General features: G+C 40.2%; 1 protein-coding gene across 1 annotated transcript in view; it reads right to left on the bottom strand.

Annotated features, from left to right (window-relative positions):
- Nucleotides 1-24,982, bottom strand: part of ACOXL (acyl-CoA oxidase like) — a 447,901-nt gene that overhangs the window by 131,061 nt on the left and 291,858 nt on the right. The window contains exon 14 of the mRNA XM_063443672.1: nucleotides 8,832-8,941. Coding sequence (XP_063299742.1) covers nucleotides 8,832-8,941 — 110 coding nt within the window. The remainder of the gene's footprint in view (nucleotides 1-8,831; nucleotides 8,942-24,982) is intronic.

The raw sequence follows: 24,982 nt of genomic DNA, 5'->3' as shown, positions 1-24,982 counted from the left end.
GACTCCTGCTGTGACATGTTTAATAATAGAGTAGTCTTAAAGCTGCGGTCATTTTTGCAAACTGCTGCGGTTGCCAGATCCATAGGATGTATAGGATGAAGATAAATTATTATGCTTTGCATATAAGAACAAATGATCAGATATTACTATTACAGTTCTAGTATAATGGTCAACAGTCCCAAATATTAGTAAAATAATAGGGGTCCAGGCACTCCTTGGTTCAAGACAGGCACTTTATTGAGAACCACAACAGCAACATGCTGCATGTTGCTGTTGTGGTTCTCAATAAAGTGCCTGTCTTGAACCAAGGAGTGCCTGGACCCCTATTATTTTACTAATATTTGGAAATCTGGTGTTTGATTCCGGCTCAGCAAGCACCCTGGTTTAAATTTGTGGGAGTGAGTGCAGTTCCACATATACTATTCAACAGTCCCAAATATGGCAGGGCAGTTCAGACTTTTGTCCTGGTTTTTTTTTTTATTCCCTGAATTCACACTTCTGGTGATCAAGCGAAAAAAAACAAAAAACATAGTAAGCAGCAAGATCAGGTTATTAAACATGCTTGCACTACATAAGGTTTTCCCACGGCCTTTTCTATATGAAAGAACCTTAGCAGCACTTATAGGCAAACATGGTTGGCTGCCTGGCAGTTTACCAGTAATGCATACTGAGTCACGAGAAATAAATTTTCTGACACCAAAGAAAGAATAAAAAACTGCACTGGCTATCCCCTTCATGGCTAAAGCTGCCTCCTGTCTCAGGTAGACATGTGCCAATGTTATCCAGTATGTCCTAGTTATTAATAGGTCACACTTAACAGATCAGCAGCTTAATGCATAAACACAATACTAAAATGCACTCTCTCGTCTTTGGGGATTATTTAGCTGTTTGTATCTGATAGATAATCCATGAAAAGGATATGATCATATTAACCAATAGATTCCTCAAAGCAAATTATGAAAGAAGGGGGAGACAAAAAATAGAAGAGAAATATACACTTTACTTCAACTTCTATAGGGAAAACTGGTGAAAACAAACATACATTCGGGTGGGATAAAGATTTACAGATAAATTATTACATATACAGAAAAATTGAAGAAAAACTGAGAAACAAAAGTGCAAGTGATTTACAAATACAAGCGGCACATTGCCTAAACATTGTTCAATTGTTACAATGCAAAATTGGAATTAGAAGATATAAAGAGTATATAAAATAGAATAAATTACACAGGCACATTAAAAAAATATAATTACATGGCCTAAATAAGATGTGAGGGAATTTAAAAAGATACATAAAACTAAATACAACCTCCCAAAGAAGACCTATTATTTCAGGGATCAATTCCCTAAGATCCAACTTATCCCAGTGCATAGACATATTCCTGCAACCCTTTGTGAAAAAGACAAAATCCCATTGGAAGATACTTCCAGTATTCCAAGCCTCTTGAAAGAGTTTGAATGGAAAAAAAAAAATGATTCAAGTTACCAGTGACATTTACAAATATAGCTCATGAATTGGGCTGCAGGTCAGTCAGAACAGCGTTAGAGAATGCTAATTACATAGATAAGATCCAAATAGATTTCATAATAGCGATTTCTTTTGTTTAGAAGAATAATTATATCTGTTTTGACTACCTATTTAATTTCCAAATAAAACGTACGGCTATGGGCACCAACTTTGCACCATGCTTTGCCAACTTATTCATGGCAGCTTAGCAGGAAGAATGTGTATGGTGACTACACTTATGGAACAAATACTTGGTGACCTATAAGCAAACCATTGATTATATTTATGATTTGGAGAGGTACCTCAAATGAGCTTGAACATTTTCCAACATATCTTAATCAGAAAACAACAAGTGTAGCAGGGCAAATATAGAATTTATAGAACTAGTTATATACCTAAGGCAGAATAAGAGTTATACAATTTTTTTTAAAGGAAATAGATGTCAACAGCTTTATACTACAGGAATGTTGTCCCCTTCTGAGGTGGCTGGAATATGTCCACAGCAATGAAATGAAGAGAATGATAAGGAATTGTTCAGAGATGAGTGTGTATAAAGAACAACAGAACCTATGAAAAAGAAATGTATTGAGAAGAATTACAAGGAAAAAAGAATTAGCTCTTACATAGAATGAACTTCATGCATGTATAGGGAAGATCTATTGAAAAAGAAGGAAATAGGCATAGTAAACACGTCCTTATCCTTAACTATAGTAAAGAAAACGTGACAATAAAAAGAATTATAAAAAAGCATTGGAACATATTGAAAAGGATAGGAGGGAATCTTAGAGGATTACACACAAAAAATAGTGTTTGGGGGTGGGGGTCCCAGTTTAAAACAGAAATTAGTAAGAAGCTTTAATAAAAGATATTGTTCCAACAAGGGAGTGAAATGTTTCTACAAATGTGGAAAATGTATGCCCTGTAGAATAACTGGATCTTCATATAGGAAAGTTTATAAAGAATTTCAGTCAAAGAAACTAGATTTAAATTAGTGAAAGTATCAATTGCAAAAGCGAGAATATAATAATTTTTCTTTACTTGCCCTTGTGGTGTGGCATTTGTGGGAATAACTTGTTTACCACTATTAGGACAGGAAAACATATTAGAAACATTAAATAGGGATATTTACACCACAGTGTCCGACCTATTTTGACAAGTTCCGTAGAAGTGACTCTTCACTATTAGAATTCATAGGTTTTAGGTAGGTGGATGTTAATTTTATCACAAGAAGAGATTAAATGGATTTTTACGTTAGATACCCTTTGACCGAAAGAACTGAAAGTAGCTTTTGAAATGTGCTATTGTTTGTAGAATGTTTAAAGCTTTTTTATTTTGTATTTCAGGTTACTAACCCCGCCATTTTCAAACCACATGTGACTCACACCAGTAGACAAAGATAATTACTAAAAGCATGTGGTGAATGTTTGTGTACTTAACGTGGGCTCGGCATTATTAAGGTGAAGCCATTCACCTGTAGATTTCGATGATTTATTTATGGTTCTTATGGATTTTATATCTTTGCAGGATTATATATTGCTGATAATGTAATTATTCTTGCTGCAATTCATGTTTTATTGATGCATTTGATACTGTGATATTTTGAGTGCAGCTTACCATTTATATATAATATACAAAGATATGACAGGTGCCAAGGTATGTCTATATCACCTTTGGCTAAGTTTATGTATTTTACTAGTTTTGCACGTTTCTTGAATGTAATTATTAAGTAGGTCACTTATACTATATAATTGTTGCTGGTACATTTTAGATAAATCAGAGCACATACGCTTTACTTTTTTTTATTTTTTATCTGGTTCAGAGCACAGAGTTAGTTACAGTTGATTGACTCCCATTTGAATCTCTCAAAATTATAATTGCTCATTTCCTTACTTTCAATCCTGTGACTATGAATCATGACGATACTTTCAGGTATTTAATACGGCCTAGTTTCCTCTTTTTAAAGAAAGGGACATTTCTGAAATGTATACAGTACATTAGGGAGTGCAAGCAGACCTGTGAAACATTAAGGCTATTTAGCTGCAACACTATATATCCTCCCCAAATAGCAGCTATTATAAAGGGTTACCATTTCACAGAAAGGTGTATACAGTGGCATTTGCTGCCAAAATAATATGGCCTTTACAAAATGACTAATGTACATAGTTAGTCTTTCTGGTGTGTGCAGAAGCAACCATTGCATATGAGAATATAAAAATCACAATAATTATAAGACTATCAGTTAGATTTGCTATTTACAATAAAGAGCTGCACTGCTGATAATAAAAAGCTACGCTCAAAAGTGAAAATGAATACATGCCGACAGGGGCGTTGTTAATGTGAGACCTTGTAGCTCCAAATCATTTTGCCCTGAGAGGCTGCACTGCTGTCCGTGGCCCCAATCCATCTAGGATTTGACTGGGAGCGAAAGTAGTGCAGTGCTAGAGATACAGGGAATATGTACGACATTCTATCATACTCAATGCATATCTCTATTACTGTGCTGCTTCTGGTCCCGGCAGACCCTAACTCAGAGTGTATTGCAGCTGGGCATAAGGGCCTGTGGATCTGGAAAATGGAAGAGCAGGGCTGGTGAACCACTCTCAGCTCTTCCTAAGGGAGGCTTGCGGCCGTCATCCCTGAAATACATTATTAGATTGCCTCTTGTACCCCTTGCATGATGATGGCCTACAAGGAAGACCGTATCCTTTGTATGTAAAGTTAAGTATATGTCTGTGTGTGTGTTTGTATTTGTATGCCTGTGTGTATCTGCCTGTATGCTTTCTGTCTGTATGTGCCTGGGAGTACCTGTCTGTGCCTGGGAGTGCCAGTCTCTGATTGTCTCTCTTGATCTGTGCATGCCAGTCTGTGCCTGTCTGCTTGTATGTGCCTGTGTGTTTGTGTCTGTAAGTAACTGAGTGTTAAAAGTGGTGTTTGGAAGGGATCATCAAATTATTCCTGGGCTTAAGCCCTGGGAGTTTTTGACACTAGCAACTCTTTCAGGGAGACAGACAAGCAGCTTTTTTTGTAATTACTTAACACATACTGTAAAAAAATTAAACCCCAATAAAACAAGTTCGGGTTGAGGGTAATACAATAAGAGGGCCAAGAGATGACTGGCTCCTGGCACTTTGTCTAAATTGAGCCATAATGGATTTAACTCATAAATGTATGCCCAACAAGTGGTTTACCCCAGAAATTATATAATATTCAGTCATAGCACTGTGACTAATATTAGTACTGTGTACTATTACAGACTGTGACTTGTGTTACTCGACACTGTATTAGTGCTTGCATATTAAATTGTTTGGAATTTCTGCCTGGGTTGTTAGGCAGGTCCCCCAATATATAATTAATACATTAATTATATAAAAAATACACTTAGAATATCTCTCTCTCTCTCAATATCTATAGATCTATCTGTATAGATATAGGAGCACAGAAAACAGAAAAGTTTCAGCACTCTTAGGAACTTTTGTCAAGTCTGGACTTGACAAAGGAACGTAAGAGTGCCGAAACGTTGTCTGTTATTTGTGCTCCTGCAATAAAGACTGCCTTAGGAGGAAACCACAGGTGTACCCAGACATTCTGTATTTTGAAGGCCACATCTTACTTGTCTGTCTGGATCTAAAAGGCCCACAGGATCTTAGCCCTGTCATTCTCAACTACTCTTTGTGGTATTTGTGACGGAGCTCCAGTACTACAACCAAGTACCTCCGCCAAGTCTGCTTCCTTGTAGCTATCAGGCAGCCTGGACCACTTCAGACCCAGTCGCACAGGCTTGACTGGGATAACTGAGGGCCTTTACCACCAGGCGACACTTTGTGAAGGTTAAACAGCAACTTACTTTACTAGACATAATACACACATTTAAGCCCCCAACAGCCTCATTTGCATATAATAGGGTACATAGCAAGGGCTTATGGGAGATTGAGGAAGGACAGGGCAGCTAGTTGCGGTAGCTGGGTCCTCTCTGGTGTGGTAGACTCCCACTTCTATTGATCTAGTGCTGAGTGCCTGTCACTGTGCTGCTAGGATAAGTGCCTCTGTGATGTATTTCAGTCCATTTTCCAACTACTGATAGGATTTAATGTAATGTAATGTGAGCCACATCCGCTATCTGAAGGTGATATACCCCATGGAGAAGTTTGTCTTGCCATGGAACCTCCTCCTCCTTTTCTGCATCTTCTACCTGTTGTTGTCTCAGGCATTCACTTAGCATGTCATCTTTGGGAGCCACCTTTGTGATGTATTTGAGGATGCTCTGCATTTTATCCAGGACTGTGGCCTTGACACTCATCATGCCTCACTCACTCAGACATCCTTCCTTCTGACTGGTGTACAATCTCTGGGTACTGGATTTCAGGTGGAATACTCCATTCGTGGTAAGTAGTTACTAAGTCTTTGCATCTATGGTGGCCAGGTCTTCTCTTTGTTATTATTCAAGCTGGGTACCTAATGACTGGTAGTGCATAGGTGTTGATGACTTGGAACTTGATCTTGCCACGGAGCTGGGACTTCAGGGCCTGTCTGACTCTCTGGATGTACTTGGATGTTGCTAACTTCCTTGCCTCTTCCTCATGGTTGCAATGTATTTGTGGTATCCCCAGGTACTTGATGCTGTTCTCTACATCTATTTGGCCTTCTGGTACTGGCTGTGCACAAATTGGTCTGTCTGCGTGTAGAATCCCGGGTGACTGCTTGGTCTACCAACAGTTGGTGTTTTGATCCTCTGGTGTTATTTTCAATCCCCTTTTGAGTATTGCTCATTGACGGATTCATATGCCCATTGATCTTGGAGACTAAGATGCCTGACAGGACCTTTCATGTTGTGGGGTGGCAGGCTACTGGTTGGTAGTTAGATGATGTTTCCTTGTGAGAGTCCTTCATAACTGGTATTGTTCTTCCTTGTCTTAGCCAGTAAGGGTGGGAGCCTGTTGCTAGTAGTTAGTTCGCTTGTGCTGCTAGGTATTCATATACGTTTCTTTATCCAGTAGGTGTGGATCATGCCATGTCGTCTCGTTGGCTACCTCCCACTGTGATGGTGAATGTTTTTTGTTCTGGGAGCATGCAGTGGTCTGCTTACAGGTCTAGTAGCCACTTGGCCTTGGTGTTATGTGATGTTTATCACAGATGTTCTTCCAGTACTGTTCAGTCTCTACTCTGGGTGGGTCTTGGGTGGATATGTTGTGGTTACACTGCAGCTGTGCATAGACCTTGGATGGTTCTTTGGTAAACAGGGCATTTATTCTCTTGGCCTCTGCATCTCTGGTGTATCTGCTCAGTCTGGTTGCCAGTGCTCTCAGACTTTCCTTAGCGGTCTCCAGTGCCTCTGGTATGGGCATATCCTTGTATTTTCACTTTAATCAAGACCTATCCTTGATCTTTCCACCTCTGTAATATTATTGAGGTGGGTGGGTACATATTGCTATGTATGTGTCTTGCCCAGGGACACTTACTGGTGAAATAGTGTGACAGGGATTCGAACCTGGGTTTCCCGGTTTTAAGGCAGTAAAATTAATAATACTGTATTATTGTAAAATTTATAAATATATATATATATATATATATATACATGCAAAATAAATACAAACATATATAAACACACATATATAATGTGTGTGTTTATTTTTTAGTTATTGCGTTATCTAAATGCAATGCTGTATTATCACTAGAAACTCTACTACGAGAATGAGATAACCAACTCTTATGTTATGCTTTTGGTTTTCTTATCTTTCTTAAACAGTGAAAGATTTTCAGGGGGTGGGGGTGTTGCTATATCCATGTGGAATACATTGTGTATTTATTGACCTGTAGCAGTTCAGTATTTTGTTCAGTATTTTGACTTAAATTATATGCTCTCTAAATACTGAATAAATTAACGCATTAAAGATATTAAATAAATGATATTAAACAAAGAGAAACTGAATCACTAATATAGCAAGACACAATTTTTTTGTAATGATGTCAATATATCCAAGCAGCACTTGTAAACGGTTTGGTTTGAATTCAGATATTTACATTACAAATTATTGATGATGAGTTCAGCCAGTTCAAACATTTCTATATTTTGGATTTTTTACTTTTTGCTTTTTCTTTTTGTTAATTTACTTAAGCACTTTGTGCTTGATGTCTGAGTCATATCATGATTATTTACTAGTTATTATTAATTGAAATTGAATGGTGTTGCCTTAATTACAACAGCATATAACCGCATACATAGTACTTTTTTATTTTGGCTATTTGAATAAACCATACATGTGTCTCATTAAAACTAACATTCCAAGCACCATAATCACTACAATTTGCTGTACTGATTATGGAGCCATACATGGCCTGGCACATTTATTTTCAACCAACTAACAAAAAAATAACAGAAAAATAAGCAACAGAATGAAGTATCTGCAATATCCCCCAAAAAATGTTTTCCCCAAAACACTGCTGTTTTAATGCTAAAAAACAATTAATGTCCTAAGAACCCTTTGTTTGTCCTTTCCAAAAATAAAAAATAAATACATTTCCTTGGGTGCATACTCTAAAGATATGATCTGTGAATGCCCAAGGCGGCAAGATTTTTACTCAAAACCACTGTTTAAAAATTAAGAAAGTTTAAAATATTTTTATTTGCAGAGACAAACCACATGGATACCAGAACTAAGACCATGAGTACTAGAATTTTGGGAACTAAAAGACGTGTCCTTCTATTAAGGAAAGCATACTTATTAAACATGCATGCTCTAAATAATGTATATGTAATATTTCAATCAACACTGATTTGTGAGATTAATATGACAGTGGGACAGATTTTTCCATTGATATTTCCTTACTTCAACACTGGATATTAAATCTTTCTAGCAGATGTCAGATGACCAGGAGCTATGAGTTAGTGTTACAAAAATAAGGAATATAAAACTATTATACATAACTGTTGGACTGTACAACACATCCTACATGTGCAAGCCAACGCTGTCAAGCGAGACGTTGACACAGTTTCAAGAAAAAAGTTGTCTGCTAAGTACTGTTATGCACGAAAGATGGATATAATTGTAGAAAAGTAATGAAGCCCAATACTTTGTAGATCACTCCTACATTTTGCACTATAAAAATCACTGGCTTGCATCGTACGTGGAACGGCTGCATATTTTTTCAGAATTTTTCTTTTTTAAGTAATGAGTAAATATGGTGTGCTTTATCAGTTACTTAATTATTTCAATGTGGAAAAAGATTTCACACTATCAAACATTCACTTAAATTAAAAGTGTGGAGGATGAAGAAGCTTGCTGATGTCTCAGTATTGGATACAGCTAAATTAAGATAATATACACACCTCGTCCGTAGTTTGTCCCCAAAAGAACTACTCCAATTTCTAAGAAGACCAAACACCGGGCTCTCCTCATATTGTCTAGAATATTGCGCCAAGAGTTCTCTCACCACAACCTGTAAGCAGAAAAAAAAGTGTTAAAACGTTAGTAAGACTAGTATCTGAAAACAAAGTGTTAGATAAAAAGAACACCAAAAATTGTAATCCATTCAAAAGAGTTATTAAAGTATAAGGGAAACTGCTGACTAGGGCCTCATTTTTTAAACTTTTGGATGATCACAAGCTGTTAGAAAAACCTTTTAAATTATTTATTTACAAAACTTCCCAAATACTTTAACGGTGACTTCTTTGAAAAGTTTTATTTAACAGATTGTATTCATTTGAAAAACATTAAAAAAAATATAAAATCGAGGCCTAGGTTAGGTGTGCAGTTAAAACTAGACATTGTAGTGTAACGTAAATACATTTTGTCTGAATTTCCTTCAACTTGAGTTGACATTAGCAACCACGTGCCCCTTGCCCTGTCGCTGGACTTGTAGGACAATTTCTAAAAAATGCTAAGACTAAAAGCCAGCCCCATTGATTTTAATAGCTTCCAACTTGTCCATTTGGCCACAAGAGAGAGCTGAGCTGTGAGGGCTCTGCCGATCACTGTGCATAGGCTGGATCAAGAACCAGCGCACTAGTCCACCTATCAACAGATATCATCTGCAGTATGGCTAATTTCAGGTTTAGAGCAGTTCCATCACATCGTATGTGATTGCACACCAGCTGTAGTTGCAACAAACTACTTATCCCAAAAACCTCTGCTGGACTAGTATTTATGGGATAAGATCAGATCTCATAGACCAGATTAAGAAGCTCCTTATTGGTGGGGCCTTTTCCTGGCGAGGGGCTGTTCTGTCCCTGTTGTGCAGCTATAGAAGTTAAGAATATTTTAGTGACTCAGCAGATAAGATCTAAAGTGTTTTTTTTCCCCCCTAATACAGCAAGGCTTATTATAGCTCTACTCCATGACACCTCTGACTCCTTCTATAGAATATTGATACCCAGGTTATAAACAGTTGCTTACCCCAGAGTTCAAATTCCTATGGTAGATTTGTGAGTGAGGTGGGGTAAATTCTCATCTGATCTGACTGGACTTTTAAATTTATTATAGTTATTGTTGCCTCTATCACAACCAATTTCCCCTTTCCCCCCCTCTCTTTCTTGCCATGGTTATGTCCAATATTCTACATATATTTCGAATGCTGCTTTGTTCGATTTTATTTTTACATGTTGAAACAATGTAAACGTGATGTTAGATCAATCTTTCATTCAATAAAATTCTAAAAATAAAATCAGCAAGAGATAATTTTTTGACAATATTTTCCCTTTAACTTATGCAAGTCTGACTCATTATCCAATCACCAAGGCAATCTTCTCACTCGCATGTCTTTTATCTGTTCATCCATACCATAGACTGAAGTCACACTAGAAACACTTTACACAAATATATTTTTCTAATATTGCTCGTAACGTCTCGGCTTTAAAACGCACCATAGGTTTTATGCGACAGTGATGACAGAGGAAATTGTTTTTTAGAACTTGCTGACATCAGCTTTTTCAATCCTGATTGTTGAACATGAGACTTTATTCTTGTGTTTAACTGTGCTGTGCCCAATATATAAAATAACTAATGGCTAAATAAACAGTATGGACTATTAAACACAAGTAATTCAAATTCACATAAACCAGCATGCATAACACATACATAAATCTACAGCTCAATCACTTTTCATTAAATCAGTAGTTCTGTCTTTTTTTTAAGTTCTTTTTTAGGTTCTGTCATATAAAAACAAGAATTCCTCAACTTGGGCCTGAAGTTCAGTTATGTCATGTTTACATTCCACAAGGCAGTTTATTAAAAGGATTATTACACTGTGCACATAAGATAAGAACCTGTTAATCCTACATTTTTCCCTTTATATTTTGTTTTAATTCCTTGTGAGAAAGAAGAAAAAAAAATTCCCCGGTGTCAAAGGTTTCTTAATATATCATCTGCAAACAACATTGTGTCATCCTTCCGAATGTTGATAGCCATTTGTTTTATTGTCATGTAAGGTAATTGAAAGGACAGGAAACCTTGTAGACTATGAAGGGCACATACATCCTGTGACATGACTAATAAACTGTGTTATTTGTTAGAATGGCAGTACATCAGATGAACCTTATATAAACAATCTTTCAGCCAAGCAATGAGAAAGTCTCCTATTATGCCATGTCATTCGGCAAGGTTGGGTTCTATGTGTTTTCATAAGCCACACTGAGGGAGTAACAAAAGACTAGGGGGAATTTTATCGCCATCTGATAAAACTATATCTGTTGCTTTAAAGTGGAAATCTTGAGGTATTAAAGGAACACTTCAATCTTGCTGTAGTGGTTATGGTTGCATCCCTCCCCCCCATTTTAGAACGGTTTGACTCCTTATCTGGGGTCATGCAGGTGCTGCTTCTTGTCGATGAAGAGACTGAAGCTTGATGTCTGTTCTAGGCCCTGTTCAGTGCTTCACACAGTGGCTGAGAGTGATCAGCTGACACTCTCAGCCAATGAGCTAGTCCTGCTCATTGCTAACAGAAGAACCTGCTTAGGAGCTTCCAGCTTTTCGATGTCAGTAACAGAGGTGTGCAGTGGCACAATTGCAAACCCAGGTAAGAGGTGAATGTGCACCTGAGCGCTGATGGCACCATAACTACTGCAGTGAGTTATGGTGGTTAAGGTGCTTGAACTATTCCTTTAAACATTTAAACAGCAGCTTATGGATGAAGACAACTGTTCAGGTTTGTAGCCATAAGGTAATGCTGGCTACAGATTTCACCTGAATAATAGATGTCCCAACCTTGCTGGTAGTACAGAAATACCTTCTTAAAATCAGTGTGAATATTATGAGCATTTCAATAATAATAATAATAATAGTAATAATAATAATAATAATATAGATGGCCCACCAATTCAGCATGTATTAGGGCTATTTTCAAGGAACTGACCATACCACACTACTACAGTACCATTGAGTTATTTTGAATATATATATGTGTTGATTTTACAGGCATAGCCATACAGATGTGAAATAGCATGCCATCTTCTAACCTCTGCTGTGTACAAACAGGCATATTTCCCTAAATCTGAGTGGATTAAGGATTATCTGGGGACAATAGGACTGCGAAAGCTAGATATTTGGTGGGTTGTAGAGGTTATGATTCCAGGAGTAACCTGGCACTGTTCCCAGTAAGGGGGGTCAAATAATTTTGCAACAGTTTGCCTCTGACCATGGTGGTCCAGAGTCTCCTAACATGCCGCTTTATTCACATCTGGCTTTTGCAGAATCTGAATGGGAAACCTGCTTGTAATTTACTGGCTGAGAGTGTCAGATGAGAAGTCGCAGCCAATAAAGGAACCGCTACGCACAGAATATACACAGAATTGACATTAGCAAACCGGAAATCTTGTTCTAGGCTGGCTAATAATGCTGATGGAGGTGGGCTTACACCTATAGCAGTAATATCTATGTATGTGCAATGTTGAACACTCAGGTTCCTTGTACCATGATCAGTACAAACTTTGAAGTGGTCATGGTGCTTGAAGTAACTCTTTAGAGCACTGGTTCCCAACCCAGTATTTGGGGATTACCCAATTGTCTATATGGTGCTTTAAGAAAGAAGAAAAAAACACTTCAGACATGACAGGGTAATCCCTAAATCCTCTACTCCATACTTGAGGACAGGGTTGGGAACCGCTGCTTTAGACCAATGACTGGCAACAAGCTAAGATGGAGATGGATTTCCACATTCAATAATATTTGTAACATATACATATTTGTTAAATGTAGGGATAAGCATACATAATATAAAAAATCCCCTTTAAGCACCTTTGTAGCCTTTTTATTGACCTTGAAATATGTGACTTTACAATAAATGACAATGCCTTGGTCTGCACTTCTCAATCTGTGGGGGCTAGGGTGTACTTCACTTAATTCATTTTGCCCATGGTTTTGCCAAACTTTGGATTAAGCCAGGGCTCGACAAATCCCGGACGCCAGGTCGCCATGGCGACTAGAAATTTCGCACTGGTTATTGTGGCAGCCGACGGAGCTTTGACGGCGGCCGTCATGGGGAATATTGGAGGCGGCTGGCTGAGGCAGCAAGCCTGCGATAGCATTGTGGGCGGCACGCAAGGGAGCAGTACTCTGCCTGCAGCTGCTCTCTGCTACCTTGCGGCCGGGAGCCGGAATATGACATCATTCCGGCCCCGGCATCATTACAGAGCACTAGGGAGCAGAGAGGAGCTGCAGGCAAAGTACTGCTCCTTCGCAGACAGGAAGAGAGCAGCCCCACTGGACCCCAGGGAAAGACACACTCAGCTCTCCCAAAGGTAGGTTGGCTGAGTCAGGGCCGGCCTTAGGGGTGTGCGAGCTGTGCGGCCGCACAGGGCGCCATGGTGCAGGGGGCGCCCTGCGGCCGCATAGCTCACACGGCATGTCTGTTAGCCGCAATGCTAACAAGACATTTGCCTTGGGCGGCATTTTCCAGGGGGCGGCAAAAAAAGCCGCCCCCAAATGCCCAAGGCAAATGTCTTGTTAGCCTTGCGGCTAACAGACATGCCTGGCTGCTGGGCTGGCGGGCGGCTGGCGAGGGAGCACTTCCTCTGAGCTGTATGCTCAGCTCCCTCGCGCGCCGCAGAGTGAGGCTGGGAGCTGGAATATGACGTCATATTCCGGCTCCCAGCCTCACTCTGCAGCGTGCGAGGGAGCTGAGCATACAGCTCAGAGGAAGTGCTCCCTCGCCAGCCGCCCGACCAGCCCAGCAGCCACTGGACCACCAGGGAGGAAGAGGACCCCCCCCCCAGCATTCCCAAAGGTAAGGAGGCTGGGGGGGGTCTAAATAAATGTTAAAAAATGTGTTAATGTGGGTGAGTGTGTGTGTGTGTATGTTAGTGTGTGTGTCTGTTAGTGTGTGTCTGTGTCTGTTAGTGTGTGTCTGTGTCTGTTAGTGTGTGTCTGTGTCTGTTAGTGTGTGTCTGTGTCTGTTAGTGTGTGTCTGTGAGTGTGTTTGTCTGTTAGTGAGTGTATGTGTCTGACTGTGTGTGTGTGTGTGTGACAGGGTGTGTGGGAAGGGGTAAGGAGTGGGGGAGGGGGGGGACGGGAAGGGGGGGCGCTGTGAAGATTTTTTGCACAGGGCGCCCAAATGCCTAAGGCCGGCCCTGGGCTGAGTGGGTTTCAATTAAAACAAAAATGAGTGTGAGCCTGTGTGTGTGTGTGTGTGTGTGTGTGAGTGAGAGAGAGAGAGTGAGAGAGCCTGTCAGAGTGTGTGTGTGTGTGTGTGTGTGTGTGAGAGCCTGTCAGAGTGTGGGTGTGTGTGAGAGAAAGAGAGAGCCTGTCAGAGTGTGTGTATGTGTGTGAGCCTGTCAAGAGAGTGTGTGTGAGTCTGTCAGAGTGTGTGCGTGCAAGCCTGTTGTCAGTGTAAGAGTGTGTGTTAGCCTGTCAAGAGAGTGTGTTTGTGTGCGAGCGAGCAAGCCTGTTGTCAGCGTGTGTATGTGAGCCTGTCAGAGTGTGTGCGCGCGCATTTCGGTACCTGCCCCCTACGATCGCATGAGGAAGGTGTTTTTACTCATCTTTTTCACCATTTTCCCACACCTTGCCAGTTTCGCCATGGCTGAGATTATCAATCTTTATGATCTCAGCTAAGCCAATGCTTTCCCTTAGGAATGCATTGGAGGACTTTGTGCATGCACAGCCAATGTACTAATCCGCATCTCCTCATAGAGATGCATTAAATTAATGCATCTCTATGAGGAACATTCAGCGCCTCCATGGAGAGCTTGGAGACACTGAACGTGGATGCTGCACGTGGTGCAGCAGTGACCCAGGACTCTAGTGACCATCTGAGTGACTGTCACCAGAGGTGTTACAAAGCAGCAATGTAAACACTGCCTTTTCGCAGTGGTTCTGGTGACTATAGTGTCCCTTTAAGAATTTCATTTTCTCATTGAAAATGACTGGTTCTTAACTTTTTTAGCAGGCTCCTAGATTACAAACAAATTTGTTAAGCCCTGGATTAAGCTACACATTGGAAGTAACCCCAGAAAATGTGTATTCCTGACACTATAGCGGTAATACACCATTTAGTTTACTGGCACCCCCTTTTAACCTCCTTTAAAAGTTTACTCACCATTTTCCAGAGCCACACGGAAGCAATTGCGGCTGGCTCTGCCTCCCTGATAATCAATCCCATAGGAAAGCATTGGGAGGCTAAGGCGCACAAGCAACAAAATGCTGTGCTGCGCCAATCACCATCTCCTTATGGAGATGCATTAAATCATGCAAAACGTGGAGATGCTGAACATCCAGCATTGACCCAGGAAGCACCTCCATTGGTGACTGACTGACTGACTGCCACTAGAGGTGTTACTAGGCAGAAAAAAGACATTAAAAAGCCTGCAGGGACAGGTTATAGACACCAGAACAACTACATAATGCTGCAGTTGTTCTGGTGACTATAGTGTCCCTTTAAGTGATTGTATAAAAAGTGTTCAAATTAAAATACTTAAAATTTAAATACATTCAACAAATTATAAATGAATAATGTATAAACTAATACATTGCTGTTGTGAGTTACATGACCGCTGTTTACATGTAGACAAAATGGAGCCAGCGTCATGGAAAGAGTGGGTGAGGACATTGGGAGGAGAAAATGGTAAAAATATACACACTGACTTAATAATAAAAAAAATAAAAAAAACATGTAATTCACATACATTGGCTCTGTACAGTCAGAATACAACTTGGTTTTACAGACACTGAATTTTCACAAGCACCCTGAATTCACAAATACATACACACCAACATATAGAGTGTCATCTCATAGAAATACTGCACTTAACACCTACACACTGAGACCCCAAATACACAGTCTGCACTACACATGTACCTTTGACATTTAATGTGGATAAGTGCAAGATAATGCATCAAGGGCAGAGTATAGAATATTTGAGTCCTAACCTCAACATCTGAGGAAAGGGATTTAGGGGTAATTATTTCAGATGACTTAAAGGTAGGCAGACAATGTAATAGAGCAGCAGGAAATGCTAGTAGAATGCTTGGTTGTATAGGGAGAGGTACTAGCAGTAGAAAGAAGGATGTGCTCATGCCATTGTATAGAACACTGGTGAGACCTCACTTGGAGTATTGTACGCAGTACTGGAGACCGTATCTCCAGAAGGATATTGATACTTTAGAGAGAGTTCAGAGAAGGGCTACTAAACTGGTTCATGGATTGCAGGATAAAACTTACCAGGAAAGGTTAAAGGATCTTAACATGTATAGCTTGGAGGAAAGACGAGACAGGGGCGTTATGATCGAAACATTTAAATACATAAATCAACACAGTAAAGGAGGAGATTATATTTAAAAGAAGAAAAACTACCACAACAAGAGGACATAGTCTTAAATTAGAGGGACAAAGGTTTAAAAATAATATCATAAAGTATTACTTTACTGAGAGGGTTGTGGATGCATGGAATAGCTTTCCAGCTGAAGTGGTAGAGGTTAACACAGCGAAGAAGTTTAAGCTTGCGTGGGATAGGCATAAGGCTATCTTAGCTATAAGATAAGGCCAGAGACTAATGAAAGTATTTAAATAATTGGGAAGACTAGGTGGGCCAAATGGTTCTTATCTGCCATCACAACTATGTTTCTAACCTGCATCTTCTGTTTCACGTACACCCTGCAGGCATTCACACTCTAACTAAATCACTGCTTTCAAGAAACACTCCTAGAACTATGGTGTCAGGACTCGGGAGTGCCTTGGTACACTCCCACACCTTTCCAAAGTAATTGGTAGTCAGTTTTAGAATGGACTGACAACTTACCAGGATGCCCTGAGTCCTGCGCCACATCCTGTTTCCTCCCGTCAGACACAGATATCTATGTTCAGCTTAAATATAGCCAATACAGAGCCATGCTCACTGATAGCATTTAGTTGAAACCCTGTTTAGCTCAGTGGAAATAAAGATAATCTGTAAACAAGAGCTAAGGTCACAGGTATGTTCTCACACAAATTACATTGGCAAGATGCCAGGCATCAAAACCACTAGATCCCAGTGTTCCTTTAATACATCTGTGCATACACAATTGTAATAATAAATGTGTGCATTCACACACATAAGTAACTTTGCAAAATAGGCCAAATTATTGGTGTACCAAAGTCGAGGAACAGACAAGGGGGTAACCCAAATAGAAGTGTAATGTTGAAAGAGGAGAGAAGGGAAAGGGGAAACAGGGTCTGTTCCCATTTTAATTGTGACAAACAATTAAAAGTCCTTTATTAGTAAATAGTGGGACATCAAAAGAAAGGGAACTATCCCAGCAATGACTAACTAACAGAGAAACAAAGTCAGTATGATAGTCAGTAACCGAGAGTACACATGGACAAAACAGAGTATAGGTAAAAGAAATGAGTATACTGATAAAAATCGTGATACTAATGTGAACAGATAAGGTAGTGTATGGTCGAATCGATATAGACACCACCGTAGTGATGTACTAAAGAGTCATAAATGTCAAGAGTAAGTTTATTAGTAATACTCCTATTCCTAACCGTGGTGCCGAGATAGCTACGGCATAATATAAACTAATACTGTCAAAAAAACGGCTCGCTGCCGTCACATTGTTTAGTGTCAACTTCGTAAATATGATGGCCACTGCTATCAAAGGGCACCCGGGAGGATATCTCGCCTCACTCAAAAAGGTTTCCTTGGCATATAAACCATGATTGAGGGACCAAAAAGGCAAGTCTAAAGAACTGTCGTTAGACTTTATCCATAGTACGGGATAGTGCTGTCTAAACGGTTCACAGCCAAATGTCAATTAGTAACATATACTTGAGGGACCAAAAAAGGCAAGTTTAGAGAGCTATAGTTAGACTTCATCCGTAAAAACGGTTGACAGCCGTCACACAGTAAAGTATCACCTCGGCTGATGTAGCGTCTGCTACTATCAAGGGGCACAAGATAGAATAACGCGCCCCGCTTAGGAAAAATTACCTGAGACTATACTACAGTAATGAAATAACAATCTATAACGTGGTTACAAGGGGTCCTAGTAGCCAAGGTGGAATACATAATAACACCGGACGAAAAAAGTATCAATAATGTCCCATAACAGAGTGTCCGATACTGTGGTGTAAAGTAGTAGCGAAAAACTTGATGTGCTACAGCTGTCAGATATGTTACTGGGAGACAGAATAAAATAGTCTGTGTAAATAGACAATAAGTAGGAAAGATGCCTTCAAGGGCATCTGGTACAGGAAAGGTATATAGAGAGAGTAGAGGCTGAGTGACAAATCCTGAGTAAGAGGAGGATAGTAATGAAACCAAACCAGATAAAACCCTGATCGGTATGAAGGTTTTGTCACAAGTGCCCCTGACAAGATCCCTGGACTAATTATGCACATTTAATCGTAAATATATCAGTTGGCATATAAACCATAGTAAGGACTAGTAAGGCAAGTCTGAAAAAACTATCGTTTGCCTTAGTCCTTGATGCAAAATGGTGCTGTCCACAGCGGCTAGTTGCCAGGGTTAATAGTGCTGTCTGGAGCGGCTAATAGGTATATAGCCACTTCTGTCAGTGATACTGACTCAGTCAAGGAGCACAAGGGAGGGTATCGCGCCCCGACGCGCGTTTCGCCTAGTTCAAAGACTCATCAGGGGGAACTGAATCAACGATCTCTCGTGGTTTAAAAACCCCGCCATGGAATCTTATTGGTTGCATGTAAGCTCAACCGGCAAGGGCGGGTACGGTGGCTCATGAAGTTCAAAAAGGAAGTTCTAAATTGAAATACTAAATTGAGAGAGAGATGTGGATGGCCGGGAACTGACTCAGCCAGATATTGTATCGATAAAGTGTGATAGAGAAAATATGTAGATGAAAAGAAAACGTAATAAAAATTAATCTAAATTAATAATAGGGAAATGTACAGGGTAGTCATGTAACCCAATAATGTCATAACACATGGATATGTAGCCACCATATCGGTTAAAGCAGAAGGAAAGGGGGGGAAACCGCGAGAGTATTATTAGAAGCATAATAGCAGATCAAATTACTAGTAAGTAAATTCTGCTGGGATAGTAATGATGAATGTTATAGAGTACTCGGGTGATGAAAAAGATTAGCTCCGATGGAGTGGCTAGTTCCACTGTATATCACAAGGGCTAATATCTTGGTCGATATAATAAGATCTTATGACAGTGCCTAGATATAAAGATATTGTAAAGATATGGAGAACGTATAGTCTCCAAATAGAGGTGGCTAATTACTCTACCAATATGGGGAAATTAGATGCCATAAGGGCTAATGTCTTAGTCCAAAATTTGTATAAGTGCTAATTTAAGAACAATTATAGGCTATTGAGAAGATAAAGGTATATTGGAAGTTAATGTGCCTTGAAACAATGGCAAAATACCTATTGGAGATGGACTAATGCGAGAAATTAGTGTATGAATGGTGTATAGTTAAATTCCTCATTGAGGCCCAAAGGGGCCAGAGTCTTGAATGAGAAGATCCACTGGGATTCTTTCCTAAGTAGTGTCTTGTTGAAGTCACCCTTTCTGGGGTTAGGTAGTAATTTTTCTATTGCCTGGAATTTGAAGTTGTCGGGATTACCATCATGGAAGTTAAGAACATGTCTAGCTACCGGTGTTGGTGTGATGGTGTTATTGACAGATGCTACATGTTGCAGGATCCTGCGCCTAAACTGCTGATAAGTTTTGCCAATGTATTGTGTGCCGCAGCTGCACGTGATCAAATAAATGAGTCGCGTGGAGCTGCAGTTGACCAAGGCATTAGTTTCAATCCTGATTTGAGTTTGGGTGGAAATGGCAAATTTAGGTGGTGATATATATTGACAGGCCTTGCAGTGTCCACACTTGTAGGTACCTTTAATGGTGGATAGCCAATTGGTTGATGGTTGTGGGGATGCCAAATGGCTACGTACAAGTTGGTCTTGTAAATTAGTCGGTCTGCGAGCTGTCAATGGTGGGTACTGTGGTAACACGCGTTGAAGTTCTGAGTTGGATAGAAGAATAGCCCAATTTTTCTTCAGATCTTGGGACATAGGTTCCCAGCCCTGGTCGAACGTCGCTATGCAACGAGGGGCTGTGGAATCGGATTTTGGTTGCGTAAAGTGTAGACTCGTGTTTCTGTCAATACTGCCAACCCGATGGAAGGCATGTTTTAAAACCCTGTTGGGGTAGCCCAATTCCCTGACCCGTGATCTAAGTGTTTTACATTCATTGTAAAAGGTCTGGTCTACTGAGCAATTGCGTCTGGCTCTCAGGTACTGGCTGTAGGGGATGGAAGCTTTCAGTCTAAAGGGATGATGACTATCCCAATGCAGCAGACTGTTGGTTGATGTTGCTTTTCTGAAAAGTTCTGTTTGGATGGTTCCATCCTGTTCCAGCTAAATTTTGAGGTCCAGAAAGACCAGTTCATGTTCATTTATCACGTGGGTTAGCTTCAAATTAATGTCATTGTCATTAAGAGTCCTGACAAAGTCTTCAAACATGGGGACGGATCCTGTCCAGAGGAGCAACACGTCGTCAATGTATCTATGCCAGCTAAAGATATATGGATGAAAGCGGATAAACTACAGCCACCAATCTATCCAATCCTTTTTTAGAACAGGACCAACCCCGACAACAAAAGGGACGATTAAGAGACAGGGACAGGTGGGCCTACAAGAATCAGAGCAGATCTCAGAGGCAATAGCCTCCAATAAGATCATCAACCTCTCTAATTTTCAGCTATCACCTCACCATATCACCTTGTTGAGTAAAGGCCTCTCATTTGTCCCCACCCCTTCTTGTAATCCCTTTATACGTTCTCCATATCTTTACAATATCTTTATATCTAGGCACTGTCATAAGATCTTATTATATCGACCAAGATATTAGCCCTTGTGATATACAGTGGAACTAGCCACTCCATCGGAGCTAATCTTTTTCATCACCCGAGTACTCTATAACATTCATCATTACTATCCCAGCAGAATTTACTTACTAGTAATTTGATCTGCTATTATGCTTCTAATAATACTCTCGCGGTTTCCCCCCCTTTCCTTCTTTAACCGATATGGTGGCTACATATCCATGTGTTATGACATTATTGGGTTACATGACTACCCTGTACATTTCCCTATTATTAATTTAGATTAATTTTTATTACGTTTTCTTTTCATCTACATATTTTCTCTATCACACTTTATCGATACAATATCTGGCTGAGTCAGTTCCCGGCCATCCACATCTCTCTCTCAATTTAGTATTTCAATTTAGAACTTCCTTTTTGAACTTCATGAGCCACCATACCCGCCCTTTCCGGTTGAGCTTACATGCAACCAATAAGATTCCATAGCAGGGTTTTTAAACCACGAGAGATCGTTGATTCAGTTCCTCCTGATGAGTCTTTGAACTAGGCGAAACGCGCGTCGGGGCGCGATACCCTCCCTTGTGCTCCTTGACTGAGTCAGTATCACTGACAGAAGTGGCTATATACCTATTAGCCGCTCCAGACAGCACTATTAACCCTGGCAACTAGCCGCTGTGGACAGCACCATTTCGCATCAAGGACTAAGGCAAACGATAGTTTTTCAGACTTGCCTTACTAGTCCTTACTATGGTTTATATGCCAACTGATATATTTACGATTAAATGTGCATAATTAGTCCAGGGATCTTGACAGCGGCTTGCCGTCAGGGGCACTTGTGACAAAACCTTCATACCGATCAGGGTTTTATCTGGGTTGGTTTCATTACTATCCTCCTCTTACTCAGGATTTGTCACTCAGCCTCTACTCTCTCTATATACCTTTCCTGTACCAGATGCCCTTGAAGGCATCTTTCCTACTTATTGTCTATTTACACAGACTATTTTATTCTGTCTCCCAGTAACATATCTGACAGCTGTAGCACGTCAAGTTTTTCGCTACTACTTTACACCACAGTATCGGACACTCTGTTATGGGACATTATTGATACTTTTTTCGTCCGGTGTTATTATGTATTCCACCTTGGCTACTAGGACCCCTTGTAACCACGTTATAGATTGTTATTTCATTACTGTAGTATAGTCTCAGGTAATTTTTCCTAAGCGGGGCGCGTTATTCTATCTTGTGCCCCTTGATAGTAGCAGACGCTACATCAGCCGAGGTGATACTTTACTGTGTGACGGCTGTCAACCGTTTTTACGGATTAAGTCTAACTATAGCTTTCTAAACTTGCCTTTTTTGGTCCCTCAAGTATATGTAACTAATTGACATTTGACTGTGAACCGTTTAGACAGCACTATCCCGTACTATGGATAAAGTCTAACGACAGTTCTTTAGACTTGCCTTTTTGGCCCTCAATCATGGTTTATATGCCAACGGACTTATATTACCATTAGAACAAACTATCAGCTCTGGGATCCTGTCGGCGGTTTGCCGTCAGGTGCACTGGTGACGGAAATGTTCACATTGACCAGGGTTTCTATATCTACTCTGGTTAACCAAGACCTTTTGAATACATGTTATATATTAACATTTTATCATCTTAGTATTGACTTAGGAAACCTTTTTGAGTGAGGCGAGATATCCTCCCGGGTGCCCTTTGATAGCAGTGGCCATCATATTTACGAAGATGACACTAAACTATGTGACGACAGCGAGTCGTTTTTTTGACAGTATTAGTTTATATTATGCCGTAGCTATCTCGGCACCACGGTTAGGAATAGGAGTATTACGAATAAACTTACTCTTGACATTTATGACTCTTTAGTACATCACTACAGTGGTGTCTATATCGATTCGACCATACACTACCTTATCTGTTCACATTAGTATCACGATTTTTATCAGTATACTCATTTCTTTTACCTATACTCTGTTTTGTCCATGTGTACTCTCGGTTACTGACTATCATACTGACTTTGTTTCTCTGTTAGTTAGTCATTGCTGGGATAGTTCCCTTTCTTTTGATGTCCCACTATTTACTAATAAAGGACTTTTAATTGTTTGTCACAATTAAAATGGGAACAGACCCTGTTTCCCCTTTCCCTTCTCTCCTCTTTCAACATTACATTCACACACATACACTGGGTAAATGCATTAATAAACTCCTACATTTATGCATACTCTAATACTCTACAGAAGAACAGTGGCGGCTCTCTAATTAGGCGCCTGCCTAAGGTCTCGCGCTGGCTGGGGCCTCGCAGCCGCCGCCTTAGGGTAGACTGTGTCGGGTCCTCGGTCAGTCAAACCGAGGAACCGACACCAGGAGGGGGCCCGGCGAGTGCGAAGCCCCTCTTGGCTGCCCGGCCAGCCATCACAGACACTGGTCTGCAGCTCCGCAGTGAGCAGAGCCGCAGACCATGTGTTTCGCGAGAACTGGCCAATCATAGCGTTGCCGGGGGTTACCACTCTGCGGAGCTGCAGACCGGATATTATGCCCACTGGACCACCAGGAAACCCTACACTGGACCACCAGGGAATAAAAAAAAAAAGGGTATTTAGTCTCCCCCATCCCTCCCTCTCGCCATCACCCCCCTCCCCCTCTCACACACAGGATCACCAACCCTCACACACAGCCTCCCCAGACACACATTGTAATCACCCCCACACTGTCAGCCTCTTCATGCATCCACACACAACCCCTCCAAACCCACCTGCCCTCAACTCTGCCACACTCACCCTGTCAGATTAACCCCCCTTAATCCTGTCACACTTGTCCCTCCTACCATGCCACAATTGCCCTGACACACTTACCTCCACTCGCCCTGTCACACTTCCTCATCGAAACCATGTCATACTCCCTGTCCCTCATTCTCTCTCACACCCTGTCACACTCTCCCTGCCACTTGTACCCCTTTACTCACCGTGTCACAGTCACCAGCTGAAGACATTCACCATACACACACAGTCAGGAAACATAGTTTTGCCATACACACAATGCACAAAGGCCACAGGCAGACCCCCATACACACAACACACTTTAAGTAGCTACCCCATACATATATGCTCCCAGACAAAAACGCAAACCGGGATCAAGTCCTGGGGAATAAAGTGTGGGAACTCACCCAAGATTTTTTTTTTTCACTTTTTTGTTAGTGGGGCCTCATGTTTGAGTTTCGCCTAAGGCCTCAAAGTCTAGAGCCGCCTCTGCAGAAGAACATTCACACATATATACATACTCTGAAATGCCAAACAAAATACCACTGTACTCGCACACTCTAACAATCTGTGCAGACAAACACATACGCTATCAAATAGTAGAAACATTTAATGTCACAATGCACGGTATGAGAAAAGGGGAAGTTTAGAAAAAACAACCACTTCGTTTAAGGGGGTTAAATCTAACATAAGGAACTTTTTTTTTTTTTTCTTTACACTACAATGTAAACAATAATTGAGAACAATGTACAGAAAGAGCAAAGCATACAAAATAGCAAGTAAGCTGATGATGCAAAATATGCAAAACATATACAAAACAACAATCAAGGCTTACGATTTAAAGAACGAACAACATTGCATAAACAAAACAATGCTGGGAACAATCAATTGTCCTTTTTTGCCCTACACATAAAACAAATTGTTTCATAGTTTGTTTTGAACAGATGTACAGTATTTTTAGCACGTAGCAAACATGACATAGAAATAGTAACCTTCTATTAGTAGTAAAACCGCTCCGAGCTGTTAAAATCAGCTGAATGAGAGGAAAATATGCTGATTTGTGAATTCATACAAATTTAAAAAAAATATATCATGCAAATCAAAATTTACTTTGATAAAGGCTATATAATTCTTCAATATAACAACACAACTCCAGGTAAAAATCCTTGCATTTTAAAGTTCTTTTTCCATTTATTAACAGGACATAAACACTACCTATATGGTATGTTAGGAACTATATTATAGTTATGATTCATCCATAGGTTGAAGGTATATAGTAAATAAAAATAAATACAAACATACATTTTAATTTAACATGACTAATACAAAGCTACAGTTTACACTTTTACATTTTTGGCTTATTTGGATATCTTAAAATCATTCAGTCTACGCGTCTATCAAGTTCAGCCTTCCTCACAGT

The sequence above is a fragment of the Pelobates fuscus genome, chromosome 2 (genome assembly GCF_036172605.1).
Source record: "Pelobates fuscus isolate aPelFus1 chromosome 2, aPelFus1.pri, whole genome shotgun sequence".
NCBI classification, from domain to species: Eukaryota; Metazoa; Chordata; class Amphibia; order Anura; family Pelobatidae; genus Pelobates; species Pelobates fuscus.
Note: the sequence above shows the minus strand (reverse complement) of the source record. Positions and strands in the feature narration are given on the sequence as shown.